Source organism: Raphanus sativus, chromosome 9 (assembly GCF_000801105.2).
Source record: "Raphanus sativus cultivar WK10039 chromosome 9, ASM80110v3, whole genome shotgun sequence".
NCBI classification, from domain to species: Eukaryota; Viridiplantae; Streptophyta; class Magnoliopsida; order Brassicales; family Brassicaceae; genus Raphanus; species Raphanus sativus.
The window spans coordinates 33,311,436-33,331,831 of NC_079519.1; the positions used below are offsets into that span (position 1 = coordinate 33,311,436).

General features: G+C 30.8%; 2 protein-coding genes across 3 annotated transcripts; both read left to right on the forward strand.

The window, feature by feature from the left end:
- Positions 1-6,816: 6,816 nt before the first annotated feature.
- Positions 6,817-7,654, forward strand: LOC108834437 (uncharacterized). Its single transcript, XM_018607774.2, has 3 exons — positions 6,817-7,044; positions 7,218-7,455; positions 7,560-7,654. The coding sequence occupies exons 1-3, from the start codon at positions 6,817-6,819 to the stop codon at positions 7,652-7,654; spliced, it is 561 nt and encodes a 186-aa protein (XP_018463276.2).
- An 8,489-nt stretch (positions 7,655-16,143) lies between these two features.
- On the forward strand, positions 16,144-18,645 carry LOC108824007 (calcineurin B-like protein 9). 2 transcript variants are annotated; one of them, XM_018597334.2, is made up of 9 exons: positions 16,144-16,336; positions 16,529-16,780; positions 17,057-17,139; positions 17,456-17,515; positions 17,590-17,698; positions 17,802-17,854; positions 17,998-18,078; positions 18,166-18,278; positions 18,374-18,645. In XM_018597334.2, the coding sequence occupies exons 2-9, from the start codon at positions 16,702-16,704 to the stop codon at positions 18,435-18,437; spliced, it is 642 nt and encodes a 213-aa protein (XP_018452836.1). In that variant the 5' UTR covers positions 16,144-16,336; positions 16,529-16,701; the 3' UTR covers positions 18,438-18,645. The 2 variants fall into 2 exon arrangements, with proteins under 2 accessions (XP_018452836.1, XP_018452837.1); XM_018597335.2 differs by having other exon boundaries at positions 16,551-16,780.
- The last annotated feature ends 1,751 nt before the right edge of the window (positions 18,646-20,396 follow it).

Genomic DNA, 20,396 nt, shown 5'->3' on the forward strand with positions numbered 1-20,396 from the left:
TTACCAGTTATATTTGGCTCAACAATCAGCTCCATTTTTTCAGTCTTGTTGTGTTTATCGAGTCCAAATTAGTTTCCATCAATATTCTATCCAAATTTTTTTGTCATCTATTTTTTTATCTAAATTTAAGCCACTCGTATTCAATCATATTTTAGTTTTAAAAACTGATTTTTTTCCTTGGACATGCTAGAAAAAATTGTGTAAACTAAATTAAACGTATTTGATTGGACGACAATAGAGGACACTCTCAGAAAATATATACCAGCTATTAGTTATTATTAATGATGCTTAGTGTGTGCACTAATTAATTTAAATTAAAAATTATTATTTTTATAAGAATTCACATAATACATTACTCGGCCCTAACACACCAACTACTAACGCTAAGTGAAGAAAATGCTTCGTAGGATCTAATAATAAACACTTGATTTTTCCTTGCCTAAGTTAAAATGAATCTTATAAGGTTAACGTAAATACCAAAATGAAAAGAAAGAGAGAAAAAATTCAATAAAAATAACAAACAACATCTACACCCAAATATATTTTTTGGTTCTTAGCCAACATTAATATATTAAATTTTAAGACACTAATTAGTATTGGTGCATATATCTTACAAATCAAAACAAACGCTGAAAATATTAGCTTTAGTAAAATATATAGTAATAAATATTTTTAATAAAGCTTTAACTGAAATTTAAATAGAAAAGAGAAACTTACCAAAAAAATAGTGAATGAAATGAAAACATTCAAATTATAATTTTGCATGATGATATTTAATAACAAAACATACTTAAATATGCACGTAGCAATTTTTACCACACAATATTTTGACTTATACTATAAAAAATTTAATAAGAAAAGAGAGTTAAACATCAATATAATTACCACTAAATTTAGAAAAAATTAAGTCAAAATCTAACCATTTTTTACGGATCGCCATGAGACAAGCAATATTAGTTTCAAACTTCTATCTATAAATTAATCTCCATCTCAATTATAAATTTGAATCATCAAACTAGTAAACGTAAAATTCAAAAAAAAACAAGAATAAACGTATTTGTATCGTAAGAATATAAAAAGGAAAAAAATGTCATCATCCAAGTTCGCTATCTTTTGCATCATCCTAATTGCTTTGTTTCCTCTACATAAATGTATGTGGTTATAATAGTTTACATATGTTCATCATCTATCTTTATCACCATTACAACCACATCATAATATCCTCGATGATTGTGTTTTTCTCCAAATTATATTGTTGCTACGTTTTGTTTATACAGTTGTTGATGGACAAGCGAGCGATGCATCTAAAGCAAGTTGCAAGCAAATCCAATGCGATAAAGTAGATAAAAAATTGTGTTCTTGTTGTGTCTCCCAAGCTGGAACTCAGAACAGGTGTTACAAGAACGAGGCAGAATGTGCTCAGAGGTGCGGCAAGCCATTACAAGTTCTAAAACCTACAAAAGGCTAGAATTAAAAAGTATGAATAAATATTTTATTTAATACCTAATATCTATTTTTTGTTTTTTGTTGTATGAATAACACTGGAGCTGTCCTTAGAAAGGAATTTTGAAAGCATTAGCTTATAACATCATTTTTGTAAACTTTGTAAGGCATATTTTTAATAATATTATTTTGTATGGATTATTGGTGAAACATCATTTGCTAAGTTTTTAATTCAAAAATCAAAACCTAGATTACTACTAATATTTTTAACATTTCCTTTCTACCATCACAATTTAATATTTAAAACTGATTAATTACAATTTAAATTTCATTTTTATTTACATCTTCTGAAAATATTTTATTGTCTATATCCTATGAAATTTTGTGATAAGATATATCATTTTTAAACTAGATCACAACTAATACCACATTTTTACTATTGTTTATTTTTGAAATTTTAAAATAAGCTTTATGATATAAAATTAATAGTAAATCTTATTTCTGTTAAAAATTATTTGTTTTAGTTTAACTAAAAAATTGGTAGTTCTACGGAACATGAAGTTTTGTAACTGAATATTTATCAGTTATATTTGGCTCAACAATCAGCTCCATTTTTTCAGTCTTGTGTTTATCGAGTCCAAATTAGTTTCCATCAATATTCTATCCAAATTTTTTTGTCATCCATTTTTTAATCTAAATTTAAGCCACTCGTATTCAATCATATTTTAGTTTTAAAAACTGTTTTTTTCCTTGGACATGCTAGAAAAAATTGTGTAAACTAAATTAAACGTATTTGATTGGACGACAATCGAGAACACTCTCAGAAAATATTTACCAACTATTAGTTTTTATTAATGATGCTTAGTGTGTGCATTAATTAATTTAAATTAAAAAATATTATTTTTATAAGAATTCACATAATACATTACTCGGCCCTAACACACCAACTACTAACGCTAAGCGAAGAAAATGCTTCGTAGGATCTAATAATAAACACTTGATTTTTCCTTGCCTAAGTTGAAGTGAATCTTATAAGGTTTACTAACGTAAATACCAAAATGAAAAGAAAGAGAGAAAAAATTCAATAAAAATAACAAACAACATCTACACCCAAATATATTTTTTGGTTCTTAGCCAACATTAATATATTAAATTTTAAGACACTAATTAGTATTGGTGCATATATCTTACAAATCAAAACAAACGCTGAAAATATTTGCTTTAGTAAAATATATAGTAAAATAATAAAGCTTTAACTGAAATTTAAATAGAAAAGAGAAACTTACCAAAATAAAAAAAAAACAGTAAAAGAAATGAAAACATTCAAATTATAATTTTGTATGATGATATATAATAACAAAACATACTTAAATATGCACGTAGCAATTTTTACCACACAATATTTTGACTTATACTATAAAAAAAACTTAATAAGAAAATAGAGTTAAACATCAGTATAATTACCACTAAATTTAGAAAAAATTAAGTCCAAAAATCTAACCATTTTTTATGGATCGCCATGAGACAAGCAATATTAGTTTTAAACTTCTATCTATAAATTAATCTCCATCTCATTTATAAATTTGAATCATCAAACTAGTAAACGTAAAATTCAAAAAAAAAAAAACAAGAATAAACATATTTGTATCGTAAAAATATAAAAAGGAACATTATGTCGTCATCCAAGTTCGCTATCTTTTGCATCATCCTAATTGATTTGTTTCCTCTACACAAATGTATGTGGTTATAATAGTCTACATATGTTCATCATCTATCTTTATCACCATCTTTTGCATCATCCTAAATAGTTGTTTCAATTTAAAATTGATTTAGAAAATAATTTGACAAATTAGGAAAGAGAAAAGATCCATAGATATAGCTTCTGATATGAGAAAGTAAATATAATGGAAAACTAAGGGGTAATCTAATTTTGTATTCCCCTTTTAATAGATTAGATATGTTAACAATAAGGTTTTGTAATCTGACAGATACTAAATCAAGGGTGGTAATGTTGTCAAGATAATTATTAAAGAAACATGTCTATATCTAATTATATATGGTGCTTAGATATGTATTTCTATTTTTTTACTTAACAAGTTAACATGTATAACACTTAGCTTAATTTATGATTTTATGTGTACTAATATCAAATTATAAAAGTAAAGTGTAGAAACACATATACCTGGTCATACACTTTTGCTACACAAGCAGTCTCATTTGCGACCATGAGAACATGGATAACTTTTGAAGCACGTACCTGAAAAAATAATCAAAGTTAGTATTTACTTCAAGCTGTCAGGTAGAAATTTGGAAACTTATTTAAGCACAATTTTCCATGAAAATTGAAAATCGGAAGTCGTACGTCTTTACTTCAATGTATATATTTCCTACTTGTGATTCTCATGAATCATCAGTCATGATTGCTAGATAATAACACCTTCTGGAGCGCACATACCTGAAAAAAAATAGATAAGAATTAGTTAGTCTTACTTCACAGTTCACATAGATGCCTCATGCTTACCTATATAAGCCGTGGTGGATAAAATACAGAATCATTCTTTAATTCATAGTCTTTTGAAATTGTTGGTCGTATCTTCCATCCAACAAAACAAAAAACCAATACATAGATCTTTGTGTAAAGAGTAAAGACCTTGAACCCGTGATGGGTAAAGTGAATAAATCTTTTCTCATTCATTATATTTTGTCTTAGGGAAAATTCCTTAAAAATACACAGACTGAATTTCTTTTGCTGAAAAAATGCACGAACTTTTTTGGCTTCCCAAAAAATACACAAACTAATTTTGATTGTCTATAAAATACACGAACTTTTGAATTTTGAAGGTTTCACACCTCAATTTTAACGGTGTAAACAGTGACTAACAGAATAGTAAGACGCCGTTAGACACCGTTAACTCTGACTAAAAAGTTCATGTATTTTTTGGATAACCAAAATTAGTTCGTGTATTTTTCGGGAAGTCTAAAAAGTTCGTGTATTTTTTCAGCAAAGAAAATTTAGTATGTGTATTTTTAAGGAATTTTCATATGAAGTTTGGATATTTCATATCCTATTCAGATGCTAAATATCTTGACCCAATACAGATCCAAAATTTATATTTGTAAACTTTCGGTTTGGTTTTGGACCGAATATTTTCGGATCAGTTTCGATCCAAGTTTTTGAATCCGGCTAAAATATCTAGACCTAATCTTGACATTTTAGCCGGATTCAAAAACTTGGATTGGAACTGACCCGAAAATATTCGGTCCAAAACCAAACCGAAAGTTTACAAATATTTGTTGGGTCCAAAACTCATCTACTTGAAAGAATTGAAACCAAAAAGAACTGATCTGAATAGACATGGGCCTAATAAAATCGATACGAATAGATTCAATCCGACAAGATCTTTCTGCTAACAATTTTGTTATTATTTTTGCAACATTTTTTAGTTTTGTTTTTGTAACAGAAACATTTTTAATTAATATGAAACTTTCAATGTAAAATTTAGAGTTGTTTGTGAATTTTTAGATATATATGATAGATTTCGACTAAAGTGGACTCAACAAATATTTGTAAACTTTTGGTTTGGTTTTGGAGAGAATATTTTTGGGTTAGTTCTGATTCAAGTTTTTGAATCCGGTTAAAATGTTTAGCCGGATTCAAAAACTTGAATCAGAACTGACCCGGAAATATTCGGTCCAAAACCAAACCGAAAGTTTACAAATATAAAATTTCGGATATGTATCATGTGATAGAGAATGTGTTTTTTTTTCCAGGTCTTTGGGTCGGATTAGGGCCTTTTTTCCGGATCTGGATCTTTCAGATCGAAAATATTTGGTCCAAAACCAAACCGAAAGTTTACAAATATAAAATTTTGGATATGTTTTGGGTCCAGATATTTAGCCTCTGAATAGTATATGAAATATCCAAACTTCATTTGAAAATTCCTTAAAAAATACACATACTAAATTTCCTTTGCTGAAAAAATACACGAACTTTTTAGGCTTCCCGAAAAATACACGAACTAATTTTGGTTGTCCAAAAAATACATGAACTTTTTAATCAGAGTTAACGGCGTCTAACGGCGTTTTACTATTCTGTTAGTCACTGTTTACACCGTTAAAATCGAGGTGTGAAACCTTCAAAATTCAAAAGTTCGTGTATTTTATGGACAATCAAAATTAGTTTGTGTATTTTTTGGGAAGCCAAAAAAGTTCGTGTATTTTTTCAGCAAAAGAAATTCAGTCTGTGTATTTTTAAGGAATTTTCCCTTTTGTCTTATGAATTTGTAAATAACTTATCTACAAGTAGAAACCAACCAATCAATAGTCTTGGTCTTGAGACTTTTATTTTTAGCGTTGTAGTAGACTAAAGAATCAGTTTGTGATTCATAGTCTTAAGTCATATATATACTACTCCCTCTATTTTTCAATAAGTGTCATTTTAGAGTTGTGCACACGGATTAAGAAATCATTAAATTTTGTATATTTTCCATACAAAAACATCATTACCCATACATCTCAACCAATAGAAAAAATAAAATGTAGAATAAAATTAATAAATTTTGCATTAAAATACTAAAACGATATTTATTTTGCAACGAAAAAAATCTCTACAACAACACTTACTATGAAACAGAGGGAGTATTAAAGCAGAATCATATGAAGGATTCTAATATGACCAGTATAATTTTATGAAACATCATTTAATACTATTAACTTATTTAGACGCGTATGTACGAAATATGACCAGTATAATTTTATGAAACATCATTTAATACTATTAAGTTATTTAGACGCGTATGTACGAAATATATAATACAAAATTTACAAGTGGAATACAAATGTGTGTGTGGCATCTCCAAGGTTTTATAGTTTAGTCAGTTGATGCATGAACTTTTGTGTAATTATTAGTTCTTACAATATTATTGTCTTCTACTATCACATATTGATATGAACGTTCTAATCTATATTATAATAGGGGAGTATCACTCCTGTCTATGTGACACGTGGCATTTTTTAGTTAATAGGCTGTGTTTTTTTGGGCTTTTAACATGGGTTTCACTTTGTATTATGTCTGTTAAATTTTCTGTCTTCTGGCCCATCGCTGATCAGATCTTCCCTACGGTTTGTCGATTATTTTTTTTTTTCTGATCGCTCTCAATCTCTCTTCCTCTTCCTCTTCCTCTTCCTCTTCCGTTCATCTGCAGTTATGGTGTTCATTAACACTCAACTGGGAACTTCTTCTGTGGACGAAACGATTCTGTCTTCCGTAACGTTTCTCTGATCCTTATATATAGAGTTCTCGAGGTTAGCTCCCAACCCTTTTCTGTTGATTTCTCATAGCATCGTTTTCATCATTTTGATACTCTTGCAAAAATGACTTCACCAGCCGTCTTCGCCGCCGTCCCTGCCGTCGCCCCCGTCTCTGTCGTGACCGCCGTCACCTCCGCCGCCGCCGCCGTCCCATACACCACCTTCGACTCACTCCGACTCGGCAGGACCGCCCAATCTCTGGTTGGTAGACTCATCCGATTCTGGGATGCTAAGGATATCGATAAGAACGGGGAACTTTTGGGAATAACCCTTCTACTGCTTGATGAGAACGTGATGTTCCTCTCTGATTGTTAGATTATAGATTCAGAAATATGATTATGATTCCGTAATGTTAACCTGGTAATTCTGATTTCGTTTCTGTAAACTACTCATTATGACTTTTTGAATTTTTTTTTTGTTAGAATTTTGTATGAGAAGTTGTTGATAATCTTTTGTATCCACAGGACTCGGTGATACACGGTTTCATCCCTGCTAACCGGGTCAGCCATTACCGGGCATCACTGGAGTCCGGTTCAATTGTCAGATTGGAGTGCTTTGAGGTTGCAAGAGTGTCCCATATGTATAAGGTCACTGAACATCAGTTCGTGATTCGATTCCTTCCTTCAACACGAATGGTTGGAGTCCAAGTGGGTGGTCCTGTGATCAAAACCATACATGGTGAGGCGTATTGGCCATCTGCAAGTTCTTGCCAATACTAACTTGGAGCTTCCGGGTTTGTTGTTTTTTGTATTGCTGCTTTAGTTGCATCATCACAAACTGTTTCTTAAATATTTTAAACTCTGCAGATGTTGTAGGAGAGATCCGCTCGGTGCAGGGTTCTGATCTGGAGAACAACGCAGACACGAGCAGGATTGTTGTCCTTCTCCTGATCGAACCGTAAGTTATTCTGAAGTTTTATATTCTCTCAGGTTGTGAAGCATGTCATGTTTTAAAATTTTAATGCTGTTGTGATGTCTCTCTCTGAAATTATTGTTCTGTTGTGTTGTCTGAGTGTTGGCTTCATAGATCTTCGGTTCTGTTGCTATTACAGGGCTGTAACCGTTTACGTGTCGTTACGGGATGATGATGCATCAAGCTTCAGGGGTTTTTTGAAGGTTGCGGATAGGTCCCAGTCTGTTATGTTGGTGACCTCGGTTAGTCCTAAGCTGTTTGGAGGTAAAAAAAATAGTATGCTCATCTTCTAATTGATTTAGCGGTGAGTATATTTTATTCCCCACTTGACATGGTTTTCTAAAAATAAACAGGGAACCTGTACTTGAATTCCACCCAAGGAACTAGGTTCTTTTTTGACACCAGCCTTCCTGAGATAGCAGAGTTTGTGAGCAGGTAAAGATCAAACTTAATTAATATGATGCAACAACTGTAACTTAATGAAGTTACCAAAAAAGAATTTTGAAGAAGAAAGAGTTTGCTTTTGTGGAAAGGTCTAATGAACTCTCTGGGAAGAAAGCTGGGGATCGAGAGAATACTGAACAGTTCCTAACTTCAATGCTTGGAGATGATTGCGAGCTTAGCATGGCTGTTGTTATAGCTGTGGTATGTGAGTTAATAAATAACTGAATGTGCCACATGAGGAGAGACTTAGTTGTTTAACATGAGAGTATCTCTTTTTTTGCAGGTTAATGTGGCTTGATGTCTACATGGTAAGCAGATTGTCTTGAGACTTACACGGGGCAGTATTTGTATATTGACAGGAGAAGGCTTCTGAAATAGCAGGTTAATGTGACTACGATGTCTACATGGTAAGCAGATTTTCTCACTGGAAGTTTATTTTTTTTATATTACTGGTTTACTGCAACAGTTTCATGGCTTCTTATGCAGTGTTATGGAAGTATTATATTGTGAAAAATGGATGGAAACCCATGGAAAAGTTGTCATGATTTCTTGTCCATATGTTTGTTGTTTGACAATCACGTTCATTTATCTCAGGACGGTGAGAACACTCTTCCAAGCAATGAAGTTAACGTACGATTAGAAGCATCACCTTCGGGGCTATCTGTTTTGGGAGACAAGGGCAGCGAGGTTTCTGCTACAGCAGATCCTCCAGAGATTTGCAGACGCTCATAACAACCGCAAGTGCCGTCCTGAGTGATTGGGATTATCTATTCCTATCAGCCCATCAACCGTCTTTTCTATGCGTTTTAAAAGTTACTACTATCTTTGTTTTCATTTTAAACTTTGGATGTTTTCTCCTTGCAAGTTTTCTTAATGTTCGGATATTTTATTTGCGTTTGTTTTATTAATGAAATGTTGACGGGTTCTAACTCATACAAGATTTGCCAGTAGTGTATTGATTTAACTTTGACAATTTTCTTCCCATGAATAAAAAAGACCGTCTAACCTTCTAAACACAAATAAAAACAATTACTCTACGCATGTTTATTTTAAAAACGGTGGGATAGCATTAACTAACCTACACATGCTTTCATCATTCACTTTATAAATAGAGACGAAAAAAACTGTGGCCACTTCCCCAACAACGAACAAAAAAAGAGCACGACCACCTCACCGTTTACTCATCATCTCACAACAGTCAAATTCAAGGTCCAGCTTTATTGAAGCTCAAGCATTTAAAACCCTCTTTTAACCTAAATCTTTATATTGACCTAATCACTATACCAAATACTTAGTGAATCAATAGCAGTATACTACAGAAGCACTATGCTGAAAAAATTTTATGCTTACTAATTTTTTTAATAAAATGATTGATAAAACAGTAGTATTATACAATATTAAAATTATCATAAAAGTTATTATATAATATATTTATTTTAAAATAATATATATTAAATTAGATTATATATTAACAATATATTTGTTATTAAAATAATGAATCTTATTTAGTTATATAAAATAAATTAAATTTTAAATGTCAAATATTATTACTTTTTAAATTTTATTTTAGATATGAAAATAATTTTTAATATTATAAAATAAAATAATTTAATTCTATATAATTTATATATAAATTCTCGAAATTAACTTAATACATTTTTTAAGAAAATACTAACATTAATAATTGACGACCAGTTTAGTACTAATCTATATTCTCGAAATTAATAATGGGTAAAATAAGTTTAAATTATATTTGTTGCTCGAATCAATTTTTAATTTAAATTAAACAGTTTTAATACGTTTACCTTTTCTTTTTAAAATATATATACTTACAACTACTTACATACACACATGCCCATAAACATAATCTCATGAAGTTGAAAGCCTAATAAAACTATCGGGCAATAATTTTTTCAAATTTTTTTTTTTTTGAAAAACACAACCCATATGAATTCTAAGCAATTTTTATATCAACTAAACTAAAATTCTGTGCTTTAAAATGTTCCATTCATCACCATTATAGACAACACGAAACACAAACATTTCAGAAAATAAACTCGACAACAACGATCTACAAAACTACTTAACGCATCAACTCCGAACCTGGCCCCGCGCTTGCGCGGGGGCTATGCCACTTGTATGTATTATAACATTCATGATATATATAACTTGTATGTATGTGTTCATAGTTTAAAGTAGATCAAAACATTCATGATACCAAGTATTATATATGTCTGTCCTTCGAATAAACAAAATATCAAAATTCTTATATAAAACAAATATTAAGTTATAACATCTTAACTATTTTAAATTATTAAACCCACCAATACTACAAATATACTATAACTACACGTCTAACAAAATTGATATCGGATTGTTTTAAAACACACAACTTGAAAATCTAAAAAAATAATGAAATATTCTGAAACCTTTTTCGAAAAAAACAATTCTTTAAATATCTGACAAACAATTTTCAAAGAAAAAACAGTATCTACACCAAATTTTATAGTTTTACCTTTAAAACAATGTAAAATTTTGGTTGTTGAACCGATTTTTTAGGTAATATATTCCCATAAATTTTTAAATTTCTTTTTTTTTTTTACAAAAAGAGGATCCAGAATGTGCGTGGAAAATTTGAAATGTGCCACTAAAATTTAAACACACTATCTTTAAAAAAATCTAAACAAAAATAATAAAATATTCTGAAACCTATTTTTGAAAACCAATTGTTTAAATATCTAACAAACAATTTTTTAAAATAATATATTTACAACCAATATTATAGTCTATACGAAAAACACACATATATATTTAGGTAACATATTCCCATGAATTTTTTTATTAAAATTTAAAATGAATAATATCTAAACTATGCGCTTTAGTACTTATCTCAATTGAGTTTAAATGCTTTAAAAATGTTTCTCTATTTTACGGCATATTAGTTACAAAACTATAACAAAAAGTTATTATGAATAATATGTTGTTAAAGAAATATCTATTGGTAATCGGCATCTTGCCTATAATTGTTACAAAAACATATGTTTTTGATTTATATGGCTGTCAATATAGATCATTTTTCTTCTCAAAAACAATTCATGTAAAATTTGCAATATTATATTTATTATATTCACAATACAAATTATGATGATCTAATATACTTACGAAATGAGGATTCAGGGTTTGGTTGAAAAGTGAAAACCTATGAAAAGTGTCACTAAGATTTGGTCAAAACCTATAGACTTTCACTAATTTATTTTTTCTCAATTATTTTGTTCCAAATAAAAATATTTAATAATATACTAAGAAAAATCAAAATATTAATTCATATTCAACTTTGTTTATAACCTAAATAAATCTCGTATTTTTAAACGCGGGTCAAAATCTAGTAACTTTTAAAGCAGTTGGTTGTTTCTTTCCATCCAACGAATTGAAACCCAATCATAGTGTAAGCCTTGTGGTAAAGTAGAGCCATTACTCATTAGTCAATGTCTAAAGACTGCACAAGGTGTGGGTAGTTTTTCCATCCAATTAGTCAAAATCGACCATAAGGTTTTTGTCTACAGACCTGTTCAGTTTTAACTTTTCAATTTCATAGTCCTTGTCTTAAAGACTTTTTTGTATATGTTAGCCGTTATTCAACCCAGTGAGTTAAAACCGAGCCATCTCGTCTTTGTCATAAGAATGTTCTAACTAAGCCGTAAGTTCTTTTTTTTCATCCAACATGTTAAATCGAGCTATATATATTCTTTCTAAGACTTCTCTAAGCCGTGGGAAGTTTATTTCCTACAACAAGTCAAAATTTAAGTCATCTTGTCTTTGTCTTAAGACGGCTCAAAGCCATGGATTATTCTTTTCATCTATAAAGTCAAAATCGAGCCTTCTTGCCTTTGTCTAATAACCTGCTCAGAGCCTTGGGTACATTTTCGCCATGCAATAAGCAATATAGTCTCTGTAAAAAGACATGCTCAAAGCCGTGGGTACTTTTTTTCATCCAACAAGCAACCTAGTCTCTGTCTGAAGACATGCTCAAAGCCGTGAGTACTTTCCTTCATCGACACAAGCAACATAGTCTCTGTGTCTAAAGACATGATCAAAGCCGTGGGTACAGTATCCCTTTGTGATTCATGATCTTTGTATAAAGACCTAGAAGCCGCGGTGGGTAAAGTATCCTTTTGTGATTCATGATCTTTTGACTATTGTAACCTGTTGGTCCTTTTATCCATCCAAGAAGCAGAAACCAACCCATAGTCTTGGTCTTGACTCTTGAGACTTTTATTTTAAACCTTGTAATAGAGTAAGTAAAAAAAACAACTTTTGATTTCATAGTCTTTTAAATCATAACCTTTTTAAGCAGTTGCTCGTTTACTTTCATCCAACGAGTTGAAACCAATCATAGTGTAAGCCTTGTGGTCAAGCTAGCGAAGATTATGTTCTCAATTTATAAACTCTGTCTTGACAGCTTTTTTCATCTGTTGGTCGTTCATTCCATCCAACAATTTCAAAACTAACGCATTACAGTCTTTGTGGCAAGATTTTTTTAGACTGTTTGGTTTTTACCATCGATCCAACAAAGTCAAAAACAGATCTAAAGTCTTTGTCTAGAGGCTTGTCTAAGCCATATGGTGAAGGAATCTGTTTTCCTATAAGCCGTAGGCAGTTTATTTCCTCCAACAAGTCAAAATCAGGTCATCTTGTCTTTGTCTTAAGACAGCTCAAAGCCATAGATTATTTTTCGTCTATAAAGTCGAAATCGAGCCTTCTTGCCTTTGGCTAAGAACTGCTCAAAGCCATGGGTACATTTCTTCACCAAACAAGACACGCTCAAAGCCGAGGGTACTTCTTAAGAAGCAACATAGTCTCTGTCTCAAGGCACGCCCAAAGCCGCGTCGGTACTTTTCTTCATCAAACAAGCAACAGAGTCTCTGTCTAAAGACATGTTCAAACCTGTGTGTACATTTATTCATCCAACAAAAAACATAGTCTCTGTCTAAAGACATGCTCAGCGCCGTAGGTACATTCCTTCATCCAACAAGCAACATATAGTCTGTGTCTAAAGACATGCTTAAAGCCATGGGTACTTTTCTACATCGATCCAACAGGCAACATAGTCTCTTTCTAAAGACATGCTCAAACCCGTGGGTACTTTCCGTCATCTAAAAAGTAAAAAGAAAAACAGTTTCCACTTTCATAGTTGTCTTTAAGACTGTCTTAAGCCGTGGGTAGTGGAAAACTGATTATTAGAATCTGGACAATGTCCCCAAATAAGAAATTTACAGAACACTATTAGATCATGCTAATGATATTTTTGGGTCTGAAAATAAAAACGAAAACATAACCCAAGCGTAGACGGAGATGCATGATCTTATCATGTCGTCTTATGGATATAGTCATATAGATAATAATGGAAAGCCACATTTCTTATTTTAGATCGATATTACGTAATTAATTTATATTATTGAATTTTTGTATGGCATTGGTACGTGATTAGACCCAATAACTCGTGACTGAAAGTATTATAGTTCTTCGTTTATCCCAAAAGGTATATGACCCATGAATCTTGAATATATATACACGGCAAGCCCCCTTGCTATATTTATTACGAGATTCTTGAATAATATGGTCATCAATATAGATTATGAAAACGAGAGAATCAATTTGAATCTATTATTAGTTATACAAATAATCTATTAAGATCTGCTTTTTGCGCATGGTTAAACTATTAGTACAATATTAAAATTACTAAAAATTCATGAAGATCTCACAGTAAATATGCAAAAATCAATACAAAATAAGCATCGGTAAATATGATAAGATAGTCCAGTGAAAAATTTAGTAAATAGTCTTTTGTTAAGAAAGAGTAAAAGTCAAAAGAAAATTTGAAAAATTTTCATTGCGACACATAGGTAACATGACATACTTGTAAATAATTTACTTTTATAAGGTTTTTTGTTTCTTCTTTAATAATCAAGGGATTTTGTGTATTCTTTTGATCGAAATACAACAATCGAATTCCAATGATCTTGAATCTACAACTATAAATTTGCTGGTTTCTTCACCCGACCATTATTACTTGTTAATATTCTTAAAGTATCTGAACAAATAGTTTTCCATTTGGGAAAATCGCATAAAAAACCTCAAAGTATCACTTACTAACACTTTAAACCTTTAAGGTTTTTCACTAACACTTTTAACTTTCAAAGTGACATTTGTATTATAAAAAACCTCCAAAGCAAAAAGTTGACCGGTTGAGCAGGTAATTTTTCAAAAATAATTATTTAATTAATAAAAAATAAAATAAATAAATCCAAAAATAAATAAAAATCGAAACTTTTAATAAAAGTTACAAAAATGAAAAAAAAAATTTAGAAAATTAAATAAATATTTTTAAAATTAAATAATTTTCTAAAATATTAATAAAATAAAAATAACTAAAAAATTAATAATAAGTAAGATTAAATTTAAATAGAGAAGAACTACATAAAAAGTTAACAATTTTTTTAGAAAATGGAAAAGAGATTCAAAATTCAAAATTCACTAGTGACGATGATGGTTTCTCACATAACCATTAATAATGACGATAACTTTCATATCTTCAATGATAGTTTCCAACATCATCGTTAAAAATGACAGAAATTTTTTTTTCAAACTTTTGAATTTTCATTTTTTAAAAAATATATGAATTTTTTATTTTTCCGTTTTTAATTTGATCTCATTTATTTTTGAATTTTAATTTTCTAAATATTAATTAATTTCTTATTAATTTTCTAATTTTATGATTTTTATTTAATTTATGATTATTTTACTAACTAAATAATATTTTAAGTAATATTATTTAATAAGTAAAATAAACAAAAAAATATCAGAAAATTGAAAAAAAAACAATAAAATTTAATAAAAACTCATAAATTAAATAAAAATCAGAAACTATCATTGTCACTAATGATGATATGATATATTTTGGAAAAAATATTATAATTAAAAAAAAACTATTTTGAATTTGAATTTTCTATTTTTTTTTTTAATTGAACTTTTTATTTAGTTATTCTCTATTTAAATTTAATCTTATTTATTATTAAAATTTTAGTTATTTTTATTTTGTTAAAATTTCGGAAAATTATTTAATTTTATAAAATTTTAATTTAATTTTTATTATGATTTGATTTTTGTGAATTTTATTAAAAGTTTCAATTTTTATTTATTATTTGAATTTATTTATATATTTATTTTGTTTATTTTATTAATTAAATAATTATTTTTGAAAAATTACCTGCTGAACATAGTCAACCTTTTGCTTTGAGAGTTTTTATTATACAAAAGTCACTTTGAAGGTTAAAAGTGTTAGTGAAAAAGCTTCAAAGTTTAAACTAAAGTGCTAGTAAATGACACTTTGAAGATTTTTTATGCGATTTTCCCGTTTTCTTTTAAAGTATCTGAGCAAATATAATGTTGATATTTTATCAAAACTTAAGTCATCAAATAAGAGTTTAAATAATAAATAAAACTAAATCAGATACGAAATGAGAGTATCTATAGTCAAATGAAAACACAAATTCTCATTTTTAAACTTTCTAAAAATTCCACTTTTTAATATATATATATATATATATATATATACTTTGAAAATGTACCAATAAAGAGCTGGGTTTTCAAGTTTTGAATCTTGAGTTTTTTATATAAATCAAAATATTTAATATTAAAATAATAATAAAATCACTCTTGACAGTAATATATCAGTTTAGTACAATTTTAATGTGATTCCACCTGAAAATGTCAACATCATTACAAAAATCTAAGAAAACTTCCAAGGTAAAATGTCAATTATATGGTGGTTCACTTTTCCACACTGTAAAAGTACAATTTAAGAAAACTTGTAAAAACTTGCAAGGTAAAATGTCAATTAAATGGTGGTTCACTTTTCCACACTGTAAAAAAAAGTTAACAAAATGTTTTGATTGGTTGGAAAAGAAATTCAAGTTTGGTGTTCCGCACGCTTTCAAATGTTCACACGTACGGCGCTCATCTTATAAACTCTCTCATCAATAAATCTCCCAATCGACCGGCCCCTCCCTCTGTCGAACCAAACAAAAAGAAGAGCAGTAATATATGCACAGTTAATCTCAGCCGTCGGATCATTCATCTGCCTTCTCTCGACTACAGATCTTCGTCGTCTCTCGAAAAAGCCCCTTTCCCCTCTTTCTCACCGCGCCGGCGAGCCCTTCCCTCGGAGGTAGTAAGTAAGTACTGAATTCGATTTCACCGTTCAATTTCTCGGTTCGGAAGATTCTGGAGCCGCGCCTGCATTACCCTAACCTGTTCGATTAGTTTTTCAAATCTGATTCTCATTTTAGCGAATCTCGAGAAACTTTTGTATATTTCGAACGTCTTCAATTGTTTTCGTTCATCCTTTGATTCTTTCTAGGGTTCTGTTGAATACGTGTTAGATTCTGAAGATGCGTATGACGATGATGATGGATTGGGGAGTAATCTCAGCTTTGAAATCGTTGAATTAGCGAATCTAATCAATCGTAGTAGTAGTAGTAAGCTTCTTCTTCTTCTTCTTCTTCTAGGGCTTTACTTGAGTCATCTGTGTAAATGGGCTGTTTACATTCCACGGCTGCGAGAGAGTATCAGGGACATGAGAACCCTGTCAAGCTAGCTTCTGAGACTGCTTGTAAGTTTTACTTGCTTGCGCCGCACGTTTCATCTTCGCTTCTTATAGATCACTCTTTTATCATTTGGCTGCTTGTTGCTGTTTGAGACATCATTCCAGTAGTTTATTGGATCATCTAGCTTGTTGCTGTATATTTTTCCTGTGCTATGATGAATTGAATCTTGATCCATAGTATTTTCAACAAGTGTCTCTTCTTTATTGCCATATCCTGTTTTTTTTTTTTTACTGAATCGACTTGATCATAGTAACTAATCTCTCTGGCCTTGTTTTTTCTAGTTAGTGTGAGTGAGGTTGAAGCATTATACGAGTTATTCAAGAGCATAAGCAGCTCGGTTGTTGACGATGGCTTGATAAACAAGGTACTATTGATAATCGATAAGCCTTTGATTCTTCTGCACGGATCATGAATGCTTGATGTTTAAGTGATATTATATTCAATGCCCTATTATCCATTTTCCATTATATACGTCAACTTTGTGTTGACTTTCTACCAATTTATTATTAGGTGTCCCATACTGATCTGTGGGCTCCTTATTGCTCACCAAGTCCTTTTATTGAAAGTTGACTTCATTTGTAGTTCTGATTTTTTTAATTGGTTTGGTTTTGAAAATTGAAGTTTTCTTGGCCCACTTTTGGATATTGTTACTTAATTTCTCGACCAACTTGGTATTGCAGGAAGAGTTTCAACTTGCTTTGTTCAAGAACAGAAAGAAGGAAAATTTGTTTGCCAATAGGGTAAATATTCAAGAACAGTCGACTTAAAGCTTGGTTCTGTACAAATACTAAATGATAATGCCCCTCTTTTGCAGATATTTGATTTGTTTGATGTTAAACGAAAAGGTGTCATTGATTTTGGAGACTTTGTGAGATCACTCAATGTATTCCACCCTAATGCTTCTCTAGAGGAGAAAACAGATTGTAAGTTGACGACTATACAAGACTTTTTGAGATCACTCAATAATATCTATGTAAATCTATCCCATGACTTTTTTATTCACATTAGTCTGTATTTCTACCTCAGTCACGTTTAGGCTTTACGACATGGACTGCACGGGCTACATTGAACGCCAAGAGGTACACAATTATTTATTGTTTCAACTTGTTAAGTTTCAAAGATGTTTTCACAGCTGACCATGAATGAATGTTCTTGATTTTGAACCATTTAGTGGATAAACCCTTGCCGGCGGCATTCATTATCGTGTATGTGATTTTGGCAGGTGAAGCAAATGCTGATTGCCCTTCTCTGCGAATCTGAAATGAAACTAGCTGATGATACCATAGAAGTGATACTCGATCAGGTTTCTTGCTTATTTACAAAACTTCTACTTAAACGAAAGCAAAGACTCTTTTACAAAACTCAGGTCCTTTTGCTTTTGCTTGAACAGACATTTGAGGACGCAGATGTGGATAGGGATGGAAAGATTGGGAAGACAGAGTGGAGCGATTTCGTAATCAAGAACCCATCTTTGCTTAAGATAATGACACTTCCGTATCTGAGGTTTGTTTACCTTACTATAGTAAACTGTAAACCTATCTACTTGATTAAATTTTGGTGCCGTTTTGTAAGTTTGAGGTCTGAAATTTCAATTGCAGGGACATAACGACCACGTTTCCAAGTTTTGTCTTTAACTCGGAGGTGGATGAGATTGCGACATGACCAAACAAGTTGGTTTATAGTGACCAAGTTGTAGGCTGGACCAAGAACAAGAGCGATTGGAACAATGTTTATGTAGTATCATTCTCTAGAACTTTTTCGTTTCTGGTATTCTATTTTAGTGTCACAATTCTTAGTATATTAAGTTGTAGTTCCACGAAACAATATTAATACAAAATCTCATTTCTGATTAAAGATTTGAAAGAACCGATATTTGGTTTGCAAAAAAAAAAGTTTAATCGATCTTTAGTTGGACAACTTATGACAAAATCCAAACACCAAGACAAACTTTCTGGTTTTGGACTTTCGTTCACAATATTGATGTAGTTCACACTCGTTACATATTGACAACCAAAGCGTAGGCTGCATGGTCTGAAGACTTTCCAATATTGATGTCTTTTTCATATGAATAAAGCAACAGTATTTTTGAGTTCCTATATATCTTGCAGATGTTGTTGACCTATATAATGCATAACTTCGGAAAACTTTGAATATATATATGTCTGTTCTTTGATTCTTATACATATATCAATCATTTTTATTGAGTTTCTATAGATCTTGCAGCTGTTTGTTGGGTTTTCCTTGGGTTTTCCTTAGAGCAATGATCACAGTCAATGATGGAGCTTACTTTAGGACAACGGGCGTTTACACATATATACTTGATGACTTATGGGCATCTCAAGCCACCAAAGGCAACACAAAGCTATGTTCCAACTTCCAAGAGTGTTTGGGTTCAAATTACACAAACCGTGAAGGAAGTTTTAAGATATAAACCCAAGAATTAAAGATCATGGCTTTTATATTCGAAAAGAGGGACAAGAAGCTTTGTAATTACGAAAGGTGAAGAAGCGAGCATGTCTGTATTTGTCATCATGTCTGTAGTATGACTAGGCCTGGGCATTCGGTACCCTTTCGGGTATGGATACTATCCATTCGGATATCGGATTTTTTGGATTTCGAAAAATGGTCCCATTCGGATATTACAAAAAACCGGGTCGGATCCTCCCGGATTCGAGTGGATTCGGGTATATCCGAAGTAACCAAACTATCCGATTTGACTCGGATATTTTATATCCAAACTACTTAAATTTATCCAAAATAACTTAAAACCCCGAAAATACACAATTTGTATAGTTCGAGTTGGTTATTTTAATCCGAAAATAACCATATATATAATTTTATCTGAGCATTTTTATCCAAAACATCTATTTTTATCTATAAATACCTAAAATACATAATATGTTTGATTTAAATTTTTTAATTTTAGGTATTAATACTATTATTAAATATAATTTAAAATGATATTATATATATAGTTATATATTTGGATATGTTCGGATAATCATTCGGTTTTCGGTACAGATCGGATTCAGTTTTTTGGATTTTGAAAAATGGTCTCATTCGGATATTTAGGCAGGATCCGACCGGGTCGGATACCCTATTTTTTGAGTCGGAATTCGGATAAATACTTCGGGTGCGGATATTATGCCCAGCCCTAAATATGACATTGCTGGTGACGTAAATCGAAAATTTGGGAGTACCTCCCGGTAAATATCTCATAATGTAAGCATAATGTAATTATCGAATGAGTTATCTGGCATTTTGTATGGCTAAAAGTCATCTAGAACGCCATAACCACACAAATAAGAGCGGTTTGGAGCAAATCAAAGGAGGAAAATGGGTAGAGGGGGCACTCTTTTCTCCATTATTTCATTACTATTTCAATGGGTATCTCTATCCACGAAAGAAACTCTCGACTCAAAAGTCAAAAATCATTTAGGGTGTTATTAGAAGATAAATTTGTGTAGAATTTTTGAATTTTTAAAGTTGATAGATTTTAAAAGTTACGTGGATTAAAAATATATATACACTTACTTACAAAATTTGATCACAATATTTCTAGATCATTACTTCATGAATTATTATTATCTATCATTCATTTTGTAAATTAAATATATGGAT

What these genes read in the sequence shown, in the direction of transcription:
- LOC108834437 (XM_018607774.2), top strand. Translation starts at nt 6,817, where the DNA reads ATGACTTCACCAGCCGTCTTCGCCGCCGTCCCTGCCGTCGCCCCCGTC. An exon ending in TTCTACTGCTTGATGAGAAC is followed by an intron (nt 7,045 to 7,217) that starts GTGATGTTCCTC and finishes TTGTATCCACAG; the next exon opens with GACTCGGTGATACACGGTTT. An exon ending in GGCGTATTGGCCATCTGCAA is followed by an intron (nt 7,456 to 7,559) that starts GTTCTTGCCAAT and finishes TAAACTCTGCAG; the next exon opens with ATGTTGTAGGAGAGATCCGC.
- LOC108824007 (XM_018597334.2), top strand. Translation starts at nt 16,702, where the DNA reads ATGGGCTGTTTACATTCCACGGCTGCGAGAGAGTATCAGGGACATGAG. An exon ending in GCTACATTGAACGCCAAGAG is followed by an intron (nt 17,855 to 17,997) that starts GTACACAATTAT and finishes TGATTTTGGCAG; the next exon opens with GTGAAGCAAATGCTGATTGC. An exon ending in TAGAAGTGATACTCGATCAG is followed by an intron (nt 18,079 to 18,165) that starts GTTTCTTGCTTA and finishes TTGCTTGAACAG; the next exon opens with ACATTTGAGGACGCAGATGT.